At 45.7% G+C, this 16,373-nt stretch overlaps 2 protein-coding genes and 1 pseudogene across 2 annotated transcripts; 1 reads left to right on the top strand and 2 right to left on the bottom strand.

The window, feature by feature from the left end:
* Nucleotides 1-323: 323 nt before the first annotated feature.
* LOC136523025 (suppressor protein SRP40-like) lies at nucleotides 324-2,635 on the bottom strand. The gene has a single exon (XM_066516807.1). It carries the CDS (start codon nucleotides 2,396-2,398, stop codon nucleotides 473-475), a length of 1,926 nt encoding a protein of 641 aa, XP_066372904.1. The 5' UTR covers nucleotides 2,399-2,635; the 3' UTR covers nucleotides 324-472.
* A 358-nt stretch (nucleotides 2,636-2,993) lies between these two features.
* Nucleotides 2,994-7,538, bottom strand: LOC136521508 (uncharacterized). Its single transcript, XM_066515258.1, has 10 exons — nucleotides 7,210-7,538; nucleotides 6,917-7,123; nucleotides 6,766-6,832; nucleotides 5,714-5,772; nucleotides 5,208-5,286; nucleotides 4,626-4,744; nucleotides 4,452-4,531; nucleotides 3,899-3,968; nucleotides 3,569-3,646; nucleotides 2,994-3,480 (listed from the first exon to the last, which is right to left on the bottom strand). The coding sequence occupies exons 1-10, from the start codon at nucleotides 7,480-7,482 to the stop codon at nucleotides 3,415-3,417; spliced, it is 1,098 nt and encodes a 365-aa protein (XP_066371355.1). The 5' UTR covers nucleotides 7,483-7,538; the 3' UTR covers nucleotides 2,994-3,414.
* Nucleotides 7,539-9,169: 1,631 nt separating this feature from the next.
* Nucleotides 9,170-10,442, top strand: LOC136523656 (uncharacterized; annotated as a pseudogene).
* The last annotated feature ends 5,931 nt before the right edge of the window (nucleotides 10,443-16,373 follow it).

Genomic DNA, 16,373 nt, shown 5'->3' with positions numbered 1-16,373 from the left:
TAAGTAACTAACCAAAAAAAAAAACCCCTAGCTTCAGCATGTTTCATTGTCTTTGTGTAAGTTTATCATGACTTGCGCTGTTACTTCTATTTACCCATGAGAAAATGTATAGAATTGGAACCCCGCACCCCCCCCCTCCCCCCCAACACACACACACACATCAGAATATATGAATATTTTTATGCTTAGGCTGCAAACATAGGTAGCCATACACAGCTTTCTCAGCATATGACACAATGGCGCAATATTAACCGGTTTAAGGTAGACATATACATCAGGTTCACTAGACTGATCATGCTCGATAAGCTTTGGTAGGGCTCAACACTCAACAGCATACAGACTACAACATCACGAGTACATCATACTGTGCGATAGAAAGTACAGCCGGATTATATAAACACTAATACATTAATCTACTGTAATAAGTTTCCAAGAAGAGCCCAAGTAGACTCTGCTAGATCTCCGTGGTGTGCTACTCTGCTTTCAAGAAGAGCCCAAGTAGACTCTGCACCGGGCAGCCACGACGAGCAGGAAAACGCCGCTCCGAGGTGACAGCGTACTCCACCGGGGTGGTGATCCCTAGCTGCCTCAAGTGTCTCGGGTGTATCCAGTCGAAGATGGGCTTCGCCTTCGCGTTCCTCTCCATCTCTTCTAGCTTTTCGTAGGCTCTCTGCCTCTCGCGCTTCTTCTCAAAAGCTTTGGCATAGAAATGACCAACGGTGCCTTGTGCCGCCACAGCCCTGTCGCGCTTCTTCTCATAACCCTTGGCATAGAAATGACGAACAGTGCCTTGTGCAGCTGGTTGCGGCTTCCATGGCTCGGGATGGACGGCAGGAGCCAGGCTGCTTCTGATGCATTGGCCATTGGCAGATCCTGTACTGTTGACGGTTTCAGCAAACTTCTCTGCAGCCACAGGGGAGGTGCCGTGCTCTTCTTCTATCTCGCCATCTTCAAGTAATGAACTGTTGCTTCTTCGGCTGTTCTCGGTTTCAGCAAACTCCTCTTCAGCGATAGGACTGAGAACCTTGTGTGGCATTGCCATGGGAGAGGCGTCGGTCTTGGGAAGAACTTCAGGAGCCGGATTGCTTGTCACACACTCGTCGTCGGAGCCAGAGTCGCTGCTGTCGGAATCTGATGAATCGCTGCATGAAGATCCAGATGAACTGCCGCCGCTGGTGGAGGATCCAGACGAACTGCTAGAGCTGCGGTTGCTGCTGGGGCTTTTTGCTGTTTCATCAAACTTCTCGGTTGCAACAGGGCCTGTGTCGCCGCATATGTCGACCTCCTCCTCCTCTGTCATCTCTCCGTCTTCGAGAATTCGTGGCGGTGAGCAAAGGCCCTTGGTTGGCATTGCTATGGCAGAGGCGTCGGCCTTGGGAATGGGAAGAACGGCAGGAGCCACACTGCTTGTCATGCATTCATTGTCAGAGTCTAAGTCGCTGTTGTCGGAATTTGATGAATCGCTGCAAGAAGATCCAGATGAACCATCACTGCTGCTGGAGGATCCAGACGAACTGCTGTTGCTTGGGCTTTTTGCGGTCTCAGCGGTTGCAACAGGGCCAGTGTCGCCGCATATGGCGCCCTCTTCCTCTGTCATCTTTCCGTCTTCAAGTATTCGTGGCGGTGAAGAAAGGCCCTTACGTGCCACAACAGGAGAAGCATCGCCGCAATCCGTGGTGGCACTACAATCCTCTTCGATGAACTCACCTTCCTCTAGTTCACGGGAAGATGAGCGATTAATGGATCTGCAGACGTTCATCGACTCCTCTTTCTGCTGCCGACGCTTCTCTTCTTCAGCAAACTCGTCCAGCAACTTCTGCAGCTCGAACATGGCGGAGCGCGTCATGGATCCCAGATCGATCTCTATCTCCCCAGCCTTTTCGTTTGTGCGACCGGTGCACTCCTTGTTCAGAAACTCGAGGATGCGCGTCGCCATGTTCGACGAGAGCGACGACAGTCGGGTAACCAAGCTGAAGATCTCGTCCTGAGATATCCGGGGCTCGATTATCTCCACGGGTGGCGTCGTCCTCCTTTTCTTGGCACATGCAGCCTGATCGGACTTCGATATCCGGGGCGGAGGCTCGATGATTTCCAGGGGTGGCATCACCTTTCTTCTCTTGGCACATGGAGTACGGTCGGCCTCCATGGCCTCTGATCGGGCTTCTGCGGCCAAGAAACGCCCGTCCTTGCCGCGGCGAGGTGCCGCGCGGCCCTTGTCGATATTCTTGCGCACCACGAGCTCGGCCTTCCTGAGGATGCCGCGGAGCGCTTCCATCTCCTCGCCGAGCCTCTTCCTCAGCACCTGGCGCGGATCAGGGGCGGAGAGCTCGGACGGAGCCAAGTCCATCGTCTTCGAGCGGAGTTCGTCGCGCGCCGCGACTCGGCCATAGCCAGGCATCTTCTTGGTGGTGGGTGCGGTCGCCTGCGTCCTCTCGCTCGCGCTACGCGAAATGGCGGCGGTTGCGGTCGCCTTCGTCCTCTCGCTCGCTCTACGCGAAAATGGCGGCGTCCGGCGTCACGCGTCTCGGCGGATGGGAGGGAGGACGGCGGTGCCGCCTGCGTCCTCTCGCTCGCTCTACGCGAAAATGGCGGCGGCCGGAGTCACGCGTCTCGGCGGATGGGAGGGAGGGCCGAGGACGGCGGTGGCTGGCGTGAGACGTACGTGGGCTGGACTCGCCCCTCCGGATCGGGCCTTATAAGAAAGCGGAATTGATTGTGATTTGTGTCCGACTCCGACACAAACACGAATCACCAGGGGTGGTGGCTACGCCGGCATACGAACAGTTCTCCAATACACTCAACCGCCTCCTTTTATGGGCAATTGTAACCCTAAAACCCTAGTGGATCAAAATCCATCTGGGATTTGGCTCGAGGGCACATAAATACACACCCATCAATCACAAGGGCAGCACTACTCTCTAGTGCACATACTTCATTATGGAACCGAAGGAGAACTAAACCATGACACCAATACAACATGAACCATCACTGCTACTAATGGTGATCATCAATCGCATTATGCAGTATTGACTCCAAATCAAGCACAATGTCGCCTAACAAAGAATAGCATTGCGTCAAGCATGGCCTTATGGTGCTAAAAGCGATCCTCCGTTTTCAGTACATTGTCAAAGGCATGAAAGAGCGATAGACTAACGTGGACAACCACTGGATACATGAAATAGCAAGCTAACACTCACTTTCACTTAAGTCAGCTCCACATCAATTTTTTCTAAACCGAAATAGTTGTGTCAAAATGTCCTCTATGGCTCACAACCTCATGGTTCCACTGTCATCACCACATAGGTGAAGGGTCTAAATTCTCTGAGAAAACTCCATGATTACAAGTGAAGCTCTGAAGCCGACAGGGTCCAACTTGTGGGGCATCGTTAGATTTGCATGTGTCTGTATTACCTTCTACATTTTTGGTTCCGCTCGCCTAATGGGATCTTGGAAGTATTGGAGGGAAATGAGAAGTGCCTCCTGGAATATTTTTTTTTTGCTACTTCTGTTAGCATATTAACAGATGCCATAACAAATGAACTTTTAAAATCTTACAAGAGGTAGGTACCTCTGTTCTTATTGTTCTGCTCCCTTGGTTGGGGCATGTATTCAAATAAGATGTGAATACATCATCTGCACGTTTACCCTGTCACGGAAATAAGTGACTTCAACACCAGCGGTAGTAACATTACATCATTAATTAAGTGAGAGAGTCCCCGCAAACACAAGCTGAATGTTTCAGCTACCAAATTAGCTCAGGTTCTCATGCAATGTTGACATTTCAAGTACTCTCAATTTGACCATAGACCAGAAATGCTTTCATAACTCCTAATTTCCATGCAAGAGATCACTAGAAATATGAAGTATCATAAGTTCATAACAGAAAGAACAGCTATACCTTCAAATTTGTATCTTCTTCAATGCTTTCTTCCAAACCAGCAAGTCCACCGAATGCAATGAGTAGGTGCCTGTTCAGTAAAGCCTCATAAGTGACAGGATAGGCTCACAATGGTCGCTAATATACATGGCAAGGGTCATTCATAAAGCATACACAGATGGTTACAATGCTCAGCCTTGGAATATGGCAATAGCACAATACTAGCCAATAGTTACTATAGAAAGAATTTAACTAGAACGTATCAATTCAATAGTTAAGTGAAGGTACACATTCCTTGGTTAAGTGTTTATCCACTCATGATAATTTAACACAAAGGTAGGGTAGCAGCTACTTGCTTACTGCTTAGCAAGAATTATTAGCACAGGTTAGCACATAAAATACATGTCCACAACTATTTGACTATTTGTTGAAACGTACAGTTTAGCATACTCAAATAAAGCTGAAGCATCCTAAGCAAATTGGGAGGAATTTACACATTCAAGTAATAAAAAAAATGGTAACAAATCTAAATTGGTTTTGTCAAGGTGTTCCATGAGAACAGCAGATGGCATACCTAAAAGTAGGCAAGGTAAGCTCAGAAGAATTAACTATTTGTCCATGCTCTGAGGTGCCAATGATATGGTCGTATTCTTCCTAGGGATAGTAAATAACAAACCAAAGGAAGGTGGAAGTGAGTAATCATAACACATTTTTTTCTGAACAGCATATTCAGATGTGAAAACAGTACCTTGAATGGGGAATTTTTGAAAACACCACTTAAATTTGAAGTATAACGAACTTTGTAGCCCCAATAAGATCCCATCTGTTCCCTAGGTGTGGAGGGGGGAACAACTTTCCTTATGCAAGCTAGATGCAAGTACAAATTAAGTTACAGTAAAATGGCAAAATAAAACAGTATATAGTTTAAGTTAATATTGCTCTAGAATGAGGACATAGAGAGACATACTGATACTCCACAAGAATAAGCAACATAATTTGGTTTCAAAATTGATTTGACAAGAAAAAAACACGGCAGAAGAATACATTGAGAACAACACTTATGAGTTGAAATGAGAAAGGCCAAAAGTTGAAGAGGAAGCAACAAGCCAACAAAATCATGAACTGATGATGAATATATATCATTTGAAAAATTGTTTTAATAATAGAAGTGTTGAACTACCAAATGTAAATGCTTAGAAAATAGGAATAGCCTTTATGATGATTATCTAGATTACTTAAGACATGTACAAATTCTTCATACATCGGAAAAGGTATAGATAAGAAGTATCAACACAATTATATTTTGTAATCCATGAAATAAATGGTTTACCTGTTGTTAGGTCACGGTTTGTTCCCATGGCTACAGTTACTCTTTTGCCTGGTGCTAGTGTTTGTTCAACCAGAACATTCTGCAGAATCATGATAAACTAGAATCAATGCGACATTTTTTGCATGGAAGTGGTGATCTGTTCTATATATGAAACCATTAAGTGCAAATCAGATAATACACATTGTGAAATGTTTTTTATCTGTAAATGATATATTAAGGTCTGCCAAATCTTGGGATTTTGTTTTTCCTAACCTCATTGTCTGCCTTAAAAAGCCTTATTTACAGAAAATAAGTCAATTTTTTGAGAAAAAAGAAAATAAGTCAACTAACGTAAGCAAAATCATATTTAAGATTTTCATAAGGTTGTGGCCATTTATATATTCCCATAGATTGTGAGATATAATAGGCTTTCCCCAGTCTTTCAACATATCTTCAAACTCAGTAAACACCTTTCCCCAGAAAAGTGGCACAGAACAAAGAAAAGGACACTAGAAGATCCATAATACCTTACTTAATCCGACATCAACAAGAGTCCCCTTTGAGGGATCACTTTCCAATGTTACACCTGTCTAAATTCAGTAACATGTAAGCATTTTGTTGGGTCAGAAATATCAAAATATGTGGAAACAGACAATTATTCAACATCAGTGAGCTGAACATGATTTAAACAAGTACAAATCCACCATGCTAGCAGAGATGCATAGTGCAATTTAAAAACAGAAGTAGGTGCAAAGACTTCCAGTTTGGGCATCAAATCAACATGAGAAAATCCTTAACAAAATATGCAAGATGCACTATATGTTGTACGACCATTTCAAATTCAGCCTCCAAACAAGCTACAGGAAAGCAAGGTGTGCTTGGTGTGTATAGCAACAAAACTTCCATTTGATTTAACATGTATCAGAAATTTCTCAGTTTCCTACTCCCAGTACAGGGTGAACTTCAAAGGCCACACAGGTAGAGTTTGAGAATTACATCCCGAATATTCACAGAAACTTTTGAGTGTTAATTGGTGTACTAACCAAATTGTTTTGCACTTCTCCACCTAACTGTGTGTTTGAACTACATATCTCCTCATCATATATTGGTATTCGTTTACTTTCACTAATCACTAGTTCAGTAGTGTCAAAAGGATGTCAACCTTCAAATGTCCCCTCCGAACGAGCAGTAGCAACCCAAAACCTACGGCTGAACACCCCTTTTGTCATCACAGTATTGTATACTACACTAACCAAGTTCGGTCAGACCTTCCAAATGCGAGAGCAAAGGCAATGAGTAACAATTGAACTTTAAAAGGAAGATGTGCAGCTTGATTAGCAAAAGAGCATTAAATGGCCATATTTTATTTATATGTGCACATTTGTGTTCCATTCCAGATGTTCAGCATGTGTTGCGCTTGAACTATGAGAAGACACAATATTCCTAGATTAGCACCACAAGAAATGGTAAAACTTATATTTAACTACTTAAGCACCCTTTTTGATGGAAATGAAATCCTACTTCAAATTGTGAGTTCAAAATTTAAAATTGATAGCAAGGGCACCAGAAGGGATATCACCTTCACGAAACTCAGACCATTCGTGCTTGCGCACATGGTGTGGCGCATCGAGCGGTGGAAGCAATCCCTGCATACCAGAAATTGCACAGCACCATTAGCACCTAGAGAAATCATCAAACGTCGAAGGCAACCACATTGCTTGGCATCTCACCACAAACTTCAGGTTCTTGTGCATCGGGAAGAGGCGGCGGCGGAGGTACTGTGGAGTTTCCAGATACTCCAGAATCTGAACAAGGAACCGCGCGCCGCTCTCTTCACCATCACCCGCGCCGCCGTTCTCCGTCGCGGGAGTACTGTCAAAGACGACGACCTCGTCTATGCGGAAGACGGTGGCGGCGCGAGCGATCTGGCCGGCCAGCTGAAACAGAAGAGATGCTCTTGTAAGGCCTCGTGCTGCAAGACATAGCAAGGACTAGTGCGACAAGGAGGAAAGGGGGTACGGACGAGGGTGGCGAGCTCGAGGGACTGGGCGTTGTCGATGATGGAGCCAGCAACGGCGATGCTCACCGTCGGCTTCAGCTTCTTCTTCTCCTCCCCCTCCCCCTCGTCTCCATCCTTCCTCTGCTTCTGCTTCTTCTCTTTGGGCGCTTCTTCCGCGGCCGTCGCGGCGCCGCAGTCGTCCTCCTTGGCGTCCTGGTGCTTCTTCCTCTTCTCCCTCTTGTCCTTCTTGCGCCGCGCCTTCTCAGCAGCGGCCGCCTCGCTGTGAACGGGGTTCATGGCGGCGGCGGGGGGCGCCTGCCGGCCGGGGAGGAATTCAGGAATGGACGCTTGGATTGGGGGTTTTGGGCCGATTGAGGCAAGAGGCCGAGAGGGGAGGGTTCAGGGAGGCGTATTGGGTTGCTGGGCCGGTTGAATCCGGTCCGGTAGGCTGAATACTGAAGAAAAACGTGCACGTTACCTCACTCAACTTTTGCAAAAATCCATTTTTTCTTCCTCAAAACCAGACAAAACACCTCCCTTAACTTTTAAAATCATTCATCTTACCTCTCTGGCATGATTATAAGCGATTTTGAAGATGGTTTTGTCTTTGTCTTTTTTATTTATTTCGGCTGAATCTTTGAAAAATCATAGCAAATCACAGAAAAATCATAAAATAGAAAATTAAATTTTGTTGGACTCCACATGAGTAGATCTACACAGTGAACATATAATATAGAATGCTTTAATACAAAGTTTTTGTTGTAGCCTTAGATCAATGCTTTTCTATAATTAAATGGAATAATTCATAGCAGTAGTTTCTATGGTTCAGTTGTGGTGAAATTTTTATGGTGGGCTAATTATTGTATGCTTAAGCTACAACAAAAATTTCATACTCATTGGATCATATATAACTTAGTTATAGATTTTATTTAGGTTTATGCTTGTTAAATATAAATAAATCTATAACTAAGCTATACATGATCCAATAAGTATGAAATTTTTACTAAAGTTCAATCATACAATAATTAGCCCACTATAAAAGTTTATCACAATTTGACCATAGAAATTACAGCTATGAATTATTTCAATCAAGTACAGAAAAGCATAGATCTAAAGTCACAACAAAAACTTTGTACTAAAGTATACTACATTATATGTTCACTGTGTAGATCTACTCATGTGGAGTCCAACAAAATTAGATTTTCTATTTTATGATTTTTCTGTGATTTACTATGATTTTTCAAAAATTCTGCCAAAATAAATAAAAAAGAAAAAGACAAAACCGCCTTCAAAGTTGCTTATAACAGGGCCAGGGAGGTAAGATGAACGGTTTTAAAAGTTGAGGGAGGTGTTTTGCCTGGTTTTGGAGTTCAGAGAGAAAAAACGGACTTTCGCGAAAGTTGAGGGAGGTAACGTTGACTTTTTTTCAATCTTGAATGGTGCTACAACGCCTGCCGCGTCTGACATGTGTACACTTGTGCAGTTATGTTGCCCCGTGAAACATTCCTTTGAATTATGTGTGTTTTTCAGGTCCAGATGTGGAATCTTAAAAAATTGGGGCTCTTGCGTTTGTACCCTTGTTTTGTATCGAAATTGTGATTTTACTCCTATTTTTTTGACTTTGTAAATTTACCCCTACTGTGCCATTCACGAAGCACCAGTTTGCCCCTGCTCCGTCATCCACCCCTAACGGTGTTAAACTTTGTACAAAAGGACATGAATGCCATGCGATTTTGCCCCTGTTTGTTATGCCTAATTGTGATTTTACCCTGATTTGGAATTAGACTTTTTTATTGTATGCTGACAATTGATTAAATTTGGTCAAATATATTTGGCACAACTTGAAATTATTTGAACTCAGATTTAATATTGATAAATATTCAAACATATTTGTCATCCGCTCCTATTCTTGCTGCTCGATCAGAGTAGGATAAACTGAACAAAAAGAAGCTTCTTTGTGCTTTCAGATTACAGAGAATCAGAGATGGGGTGTGTGTCGTCCAAGATCCTGGCGAAATCAGGGAGCTTTCAGGAGAAGGTGAGCTGCCTGCAGCCTAGGCCACAGCTTCCAGAGGAGCAGCGCGATCGAGGAGATCATCCTCTCCACCTCTAAGAGCAACGGCGACCAGTTCCTGGCCCTCCTCCGCAGCTCCACCTCGTCGTCCAGGAAAGCCAAGGAGCCGGCCAAGATCGAGACGATCGACGTGTCAGAGCTGCTCGCCGTTCTGGAGGAGGAAGAGAGCTGCACGGCGGAGCAAGCGCGGGAACGGCGATAGAGCAGCCGTGACAAAGATGACGCTCCGTGGTCCGCGTCAGATGGGAGAGCGAGGAGCTTCCGCACGGTGGAGGAGTTCGACGCGATGGTACTGACGCAGCAACAGCAGACGCAGAGCGAGAGCGGCTCGCCGTCGGAACGACCGACCGCGCTGGCAACCGAATAGGAGGAGGAGCTCGCTACAGCCACAGCGGCGCCCGCGGCGGCGACGGCCTCGACCGTGGAGGCAGAGCTATCAGGCGGGTCCGGGTCGAAGGCCGCCGTTGGAGCCAAGAGGTGGGCGAGGGCGCGGTAGCTGGGCGAGCTAAATGTGCCGGCAGCGGCGTTCGACTTCTCCATCTCCAAGTCCGGCAGCCTACGGGACTGGCTGCGCTAGGGCGGGCAGATCTTCTCGCCGGGCTCCTACGTCACGCCCCGGTTCGGGACGTCGCCGCCGGCTGAGCACGGAGGAGCTGCCGGCGAGCAGCAGCAGCAGCAGGCGCTGTTCGACCCGGAGCTGGTCGCGCAGTTCGAGCGTGCCATGGAGCAGCTGTCGGAGGACGAGGGCCGCGCAGTGCGCCCGCCGGCCATGCCGCGACGCCCGCCCAGCGGCACCCGCCGCGCCGCGAGCTCGCATGGCCGCAGCGCCCGCCCAGCCGCGCCCCCGTCGCGGCCGCCGCACCCACCGCAGCGCCCGCCTTGCCACGCCCACCGCGCCGTGAGCCCGCCGGCCGTGCCTCCCCCATCGATGTCGCGCGTGCAGCCCAATAGGGCGGATTTGCCCCATCGGTATTTGCGAGCGCGGGGTCGCGAGGGCCACCATCGCGCTGATGCGGGGTTGCCGGAGCGCCATGACCGGCGGGCGAGGTCGCCGAGGGCCGCCGTCGCGGGGTTGCCGGAGCGCCATGGCCGGCGGGCGCAGGGGCGCGCGGCCACGACGGTGCTCGGCCGCCGGTCTTCTGTCCTCACGGAGCAGATAGCGACGAAGAGGATGAGCGGATAAGAATGAAGATGAAGGGGCATTTCAGTCATTTTTGCATCTGATTTTATGTGTTTTGTTTTTTTTAATCGTTTAATCAGCCTCTAAATAACGGACATCCAAACCAGGGGCAAACGGCTCCTTCGTTTCAAAATAACAGGGGTAAAATCACAAAGTTAAAAAAATAAGGGTAAAATCACAATTGAACTTCTGGACAGGGGCAAAAACACCGTTTTCCCTAAAAAATTTGGGGCAGTTAGGTCTATGATCAGCCCTGACATAGTTTTAATCTCATTTAATAAGATGCTATATAAACAAAATAATGATATAAAATTAGAGTTACGAAGAGAGGAAGGAGAGAGGTTTCATCTAGATGGAAATATTTCCAAAACTTTTGAAACACAGTGAAGCCAATATTTAAAGGCTAGAGAGGGTTTTATTTTATCCTATTGTATCAAGTCTTATGGGTCACAGTTAATTGCTATGATAAAATTTATATTTAACTACTTATAAGAAATAGTAAATGCTTATGGAACAACATAATGTCACTATGCATTGGAGTTAAATGCTTATAGACATTTCGTTGTTCATTACAAATTAAGTTGCCTATAAAGATTATATATAGACACTTCGCAAATCACAATATAGTGTCATAGACATCTTAGGGCATCCATAGTTGAAAGCTCTAGTTTGGTTTTCGTAAATTGATAAAACCCTATATGCTAACCTATTTGCTCTAGTGATCATTGTAATACCCTCGGTGTTACGCCTTAATCAAAATACTAAACCATGTTATGAGCATCATGTTTATGTATTATTGCATATGGTAAAGGAGAAATTAAATTTTAATGCAATAATTCTCAAATTGAGCTCTAAATTATTCCTTGTCCAAGTTGTCCTTCCAGCACGTCATCTCTCTCCACGTGAGAGCTCCATAGCCACAAAGTCAAATGATAAATTATTGTCATTCACTAATTATTAGCATACCACTTGGCAAGATTTATATCTCCATCAATCTTGCGACGCGCTACCACTGCCATAGTGTGTCGCACACGCTACACATTAATCTCACTCACAAGTTTGGACCGCTGAGCACGCCGCTCGCTCACAGCTCTGCAAACGCAGCGCACGCACCCTTTTCCTCACGTCAGCACGGTAGCATTGCTGATTTTCCACACGGCAACAATGTAGCAGCGTAGAAACACTGTAGCTCTAGAGAAATCACCGTTCACTCGCAGAAGTCACTGTTCACCCGCGGAAAATCACTATAGCCCATGGAAAATGCTGTTTATCCATGCAGCACGTCGTTCCCCGCTTGACTTTCAGGTGTCCATGCTGCATGCAGGCACTATGCATGGCCTGCCAAATACGTTGTGCAGTAGCACATAACTCGTGTGTCTGCGGAACCACGAATAGGACAAAGGCTAAATGCGTGATGCACGGTTGTGGGGATGTACGTGCTGGTAACTTTTCATTTGGAGTGTTTGCTATTCATGCATTTTGGACCATTATTTTGGAGTATTTTATGGTCCAAATAGTTATAGCAAACATTACTACTGCCACCGCACATCACTAATAAACTTTTCTCAGCGAGGCCTATTTTGTTGTCTAGCTTATATCCAGATCGACTTGTCATTTGTGCACAAGTAGCGTTTTGTTACCTTTAAGCAAGCTAGTTAGCCACTAACCTTACGACGCGTCGCTATCGCGCCTTCGCGTCTCCTGTCTTTAAAAGGATATACCGAGCTATTTCGCTCCGCTGCTCACTTGCTTCTCTCAAATCAGTTTCTCTGTTCTTATCCGTGAAAGCTGCGTCTATCGATTTCTCCCGAGCCACAATAATCAGCTGAGGTAGCTAGTCTATAATTGATCTTCTCATTCTCTAATGTTTTCTTGACCTGTGGTCTCCTTCCCCATTAATTCCTTGACCTGCATGAATGAACCAGCACCCCACCGCCAAGCACGTTTAGCCCAAAGCACACTCCAGTCCTGATGTGCTCGTAAGTCCAAGACCACTCAAAGTCCATCATTGAATTAATTCTCTCATGACCAAAGACCACACCACCGCACACGGCACGGAGCCAGAGGACAACCCTGCCAACTCGTTTCGTGCTTCCTGACTACCTAGCTTGTCATGACCACCCACGACAAGTGCTATATATGGTTCTGCTCCACTCCACGCAGGGCAAGCATTTGCTAAGCTCCCTGGTGTCTCTCCTCTTGCATTGCCTCCACACATCGATCACCGTAGGTGGCACTTCATTCAATTCCGAGGTAGCTAGCCTGTAAGAATTCCTTCATCCTCCTTCTCTATTATTTTCTTGACCCACGGTCTCATCTAGTAGTTCTAGACCCACAGTCATGTGCAAGTCAACAAGTCCAATAGCATGATCATCCTTCTCCAATAATATCATTTTCTTCAACTCTAGAGCTCATTTAAATTTATTTATTTATTGTGAAATAAATTTTGTTAGATTCCTAAATTCATGATCTATCTGTTAGTGTAATTAGTTCGTATAGTTCAGTGATACCTTTAGGATTACTTTTTCAAGATGCGTATTATTATTATGGTTATTTAGAGAATGAATTTTTATGATGCATTGGTAGAAGTGCTAGCCCTAGAATTCTTTTACAGTAGGTTCATTGTATTATTATGTGCTCACTGTAATTTTTGTGGCCTTAGAATAGGTTGATAAATATGGTAGCTAGTGCACCTTGTTTTATCATATATATAGTAAATTGATATCAGCAATAAGGATGCCTTTAGTTGCTAAGATAATACATGAAATGTTTCATACCTGTTTAGTGGGAATAATAGGTAACTTTGCGTATTAGTCATTAGAGTTAGCTTAGTAGTTTGGTAGATGTATTTTTATTTTAAGAGTTGCTGTTGCTATATTACTAAGCATTGCATCATCATCACTGCATGCATATAGAGAACGCGCCACTGGAGATCGTGACCTTCGGCGAGCAGGAGTACGACGAAGTCGTCGAAGAGTACGAGGAGATCCTCGTACAGGAGGACGTTCCGGAGCCACCCGTCACTGACTTTGCTGACACCGTGCCCGCTGAAGGCAAGCCCTGGTGCATAACCCTTATTTTGAATAATAATTGAATATATATCTATGATGTGCATTTACGTTACAGGCATTTTATGGAAACTACATGCATAAATATATCTACCTATGAGTCCTACTAGTACAGGTCAAGTAGCTGCTATGCTCAGGATCTTGGTAGCGTGAGTAACCTGCCGTTACTCGCAAATAGGTGATAAATATGATCACTCATGATAAAATGGTGGAAAGGAAAATGGTGATCGGGCAGGGATATGGTTGGGTTCTGGTGGGTGTAAAGGGTTGTGTCCTGCGGCCAACAGGGCATAGCTTGGTTACACTTTTTCCCTGTCTATGTCAATTAAGGACCGGTCGTTGCATATGGCTCTAGGCAAGTCACAGATCTATTGTCCTGAGCACATACTTGGGTATGGGCGTAGGGAAGACTTGTTGCTCTCTTGTCGCGGATCTAGCTCTTTCCGGACCGACTGATGGGAAGAGGAGGTGGTGGAGGTCCTTGCACCACACTGAGTCCGGGACTCAGGATGTGGGGGCTTGGAGTCCAAGTTTGGACGGGGACCTGGACATCTAGGATAGGAGAGTGATGGGTTAGTCCTGCTTGTGCCTAGGGTACAAGCGGGGCGTGTGTCTTCGGGGCACCCAGCTGGGCACATTGATTCGCGAATTGCCGAGAAATCCAGTACGGCTTGTCTGTGGTTTAGCACCGTAGTAAGAACTGAAAGTTGAAAGAAGAAGAAATGGAACTGATTGCTCAACTCTTGCTTGAAAGTAAAATAGGTGCTTATATAGACTGGCTAGATGATAAGTTAATACGGCTGATAATAATAATACATAAATAAGGACTCACTATTAGTATTGCTTTCTGCTAAAGAAAACCAGCAAACCATAAAGCTTATCATATTCCTTGGAGTCGGGAAATTATTCCCACTAGTCGGATAAGTCTTGCGAGTACATTGTGTACTCAGGGTTTATTTACCCCTGTTGCAGGTAATGCTTGAAGAGTACCTTTGTGTGGAGGATCCTTCTGGTGGGCTTAGACAGAATCCTCGCCCCTTACTGCTAGATGTTATTTTTAAATTCCACTGTTATCATTCCGCACTCTGATATTTGGTATTGTAATAATGTACTTTTAAGAAACTCTGATGTATGAAATGGATAAGTATTGTAACTCGTTCTCATTATTGGATCCTTGGGAAAAATGTGGATCTTTTGGGTTCTCTCTTGGGGTGTGCCCGACGGATACCGCCCGCTGTAGCTTGCTTTCGGGGTGCTTAGTGTCTGGTGGAAGAAGAGCGCCTCTGTAAGTGTGCTATTTTGGGCGGTTCTGCCACAATCATGAGATAGGTAGCACAATTCCAAGTGGTGGAGCAAATGAAGATCATGTTGATGGTGGTGATGGCCATGGTGATCAAGTGCTCAGCTTGGAGAAGAAAAAAGAGAAAAATAAAAAGCTCAAGGCAAAGGTGTAACTTGATAGGAGGTTTTTTGGTTTGGTGATCGACATTTAACGAGTGTGATCACATTTAGGATCGATAGCCGTACTATTAAGAGGGGTGAAACTCGTATTGAAATACGGTTATCAAAGTGCCACTAGATGCTCTAACTCATTGCATATGCATTTAGATCTAGTGGAGTGCTAACACCCTTAAAAATGTTTGTGAAAATATGCTGACACACATGCACAAGGTGATACACTTGGTGGTTGGCATATTTGAGCAAGGGTGGAGAAGTTGGTGAAGTGAAGGAGGTGTTTTTTCACTGTGAAACAGTGACCGGAGGCAGGTCACATGAAGACCGGACTCGGAGATGCAGCGTCTGGTCATTTATAAACTTGGTGGCGCGGTCAGGCTTGGTCTGATCAACGACCGGACAATGCACAATCATTGTGACCGGACGCAGCGTTGAGCTAAGGTAGTGTGGACCTGATGCGGTGGAGCGTCCGGTCACGTGAGATCGGACGCGTCAGGTCATGGAATTTTGGCTCTAGAACCTCTCTAGAAGCGACCTGATGCACGGGTGTCGGCGTTTGATCGGCACATCCGATCAAGTGTTGGAGGCGCACGGTGTTGTGCTAACCTGACGCGCCGTTGCTGAGTTAGGAAGATCGCGAGCGCGTCCGGTTGTGACTTAAAGCACGCGGGAATAGCTACTAGCCGTTGGCATCGTGCGGCTCACGTTTGAAGGCGTTGACACATGGCGCTGATCCATTGACTGGATGCTAGAGGCATGCGTCCAGTCAATGCGTGACAGGCAATAGTGAGGAGCCTAATGGCTCTATTCATGGGGGCTCTCTATTTAAGTGCCATGACTGGCTCAAGCTCACTCTCTTGGCCATTTGCATTGATATAGCAATCTTGTGAGCTTAGCCAAAGTCCTCCCACTCATCTCCATCATTGATTCATCATCTTTGTGAGATTGGGAGTGAATCCATGTGCATTGCTTGAATGATTACATCTAGAGGCACTTGGTATTCATGTTTCGCTGTGGAATTTGCTTATTACTCTTGGTAGTTGCCACCACCTAGATGGCTTGGAGCAGCGAGGATCGTCGAGCGGGGGAAGGTGCTTGTCTTCGGCTCCGATCGTGGTGATTGTGAGGGGTTCTTGACCTTTCCCCAATGAAGAGCCAAAAGGTACTCTAGTGGATTGCTCGTGGCTTATGTGATCCTCATCTTATGTTGGTTATGTGACACTCGGTTGTGGGTTTGGCGTGTGATGCCAATTAGCGCGTGAACCTCCAAGTGAGTGAATTGCCACAACGAGGACTAGCTTGCTAGCAAGCAAGTGAACCTCGATAAAAAATCTTGTCTCATCATTGTCCAAGGATTTCATTGGTTATCTTGATTGTGATTGATTGGCTTCATCATATTGTGATTGACTCT

This window comes from Miscanthus floridulus, chromosome 18 (genome assembly GCF_019320115.1).
Source record: "Miscanthus floridulus cultivar M001 chromosome 18, ASM1932011v1, whole genome shotgun sequence".
Taxonomy (NCBI): Eukaryota; Viridiplantae; Streptophyta; class Magnoliopsida; order Poales; family Poaceae; genus Miscanthus; species Miscanthus floridulus.
Note: the sequence above shows the minus strand (reverse complement) of the source record. Positions and strands in the feature narration are given on the sequence as shown.

Bases quoted from the DNA above. Each gene is read 5' to 3' on its own strand.
- LOC136521508 (XM_066515258.1), bottom strand. From the start codon at position 7,482: ATGAACCCCGTTCACAGCGAGGCGGCCGCTGCTGAGAAGGCGCGGCGC. The intron at 5,287-5,713 runs GTATTATGGATC...ATGATTCTGCAG, and splicing joins TTGATGTCGGATTAAGTAAG to AATGTTCTGGTTGAACAAAC. The intron at 3,481-3,568 runs GTACCTACCTCT...AAAATATTCCAG, and splicing joins GCAGAACAATAAGAACAGAG to GAGGCACTTCTCATTTCCCT.
- LOC136523025 (XM_066516807.1), bottom strand. From the start codon at position 2,398: ATGCCTGGCTATGGCCGAGTCGCGGCGCGCGACGAACTCCGCTCGAAG.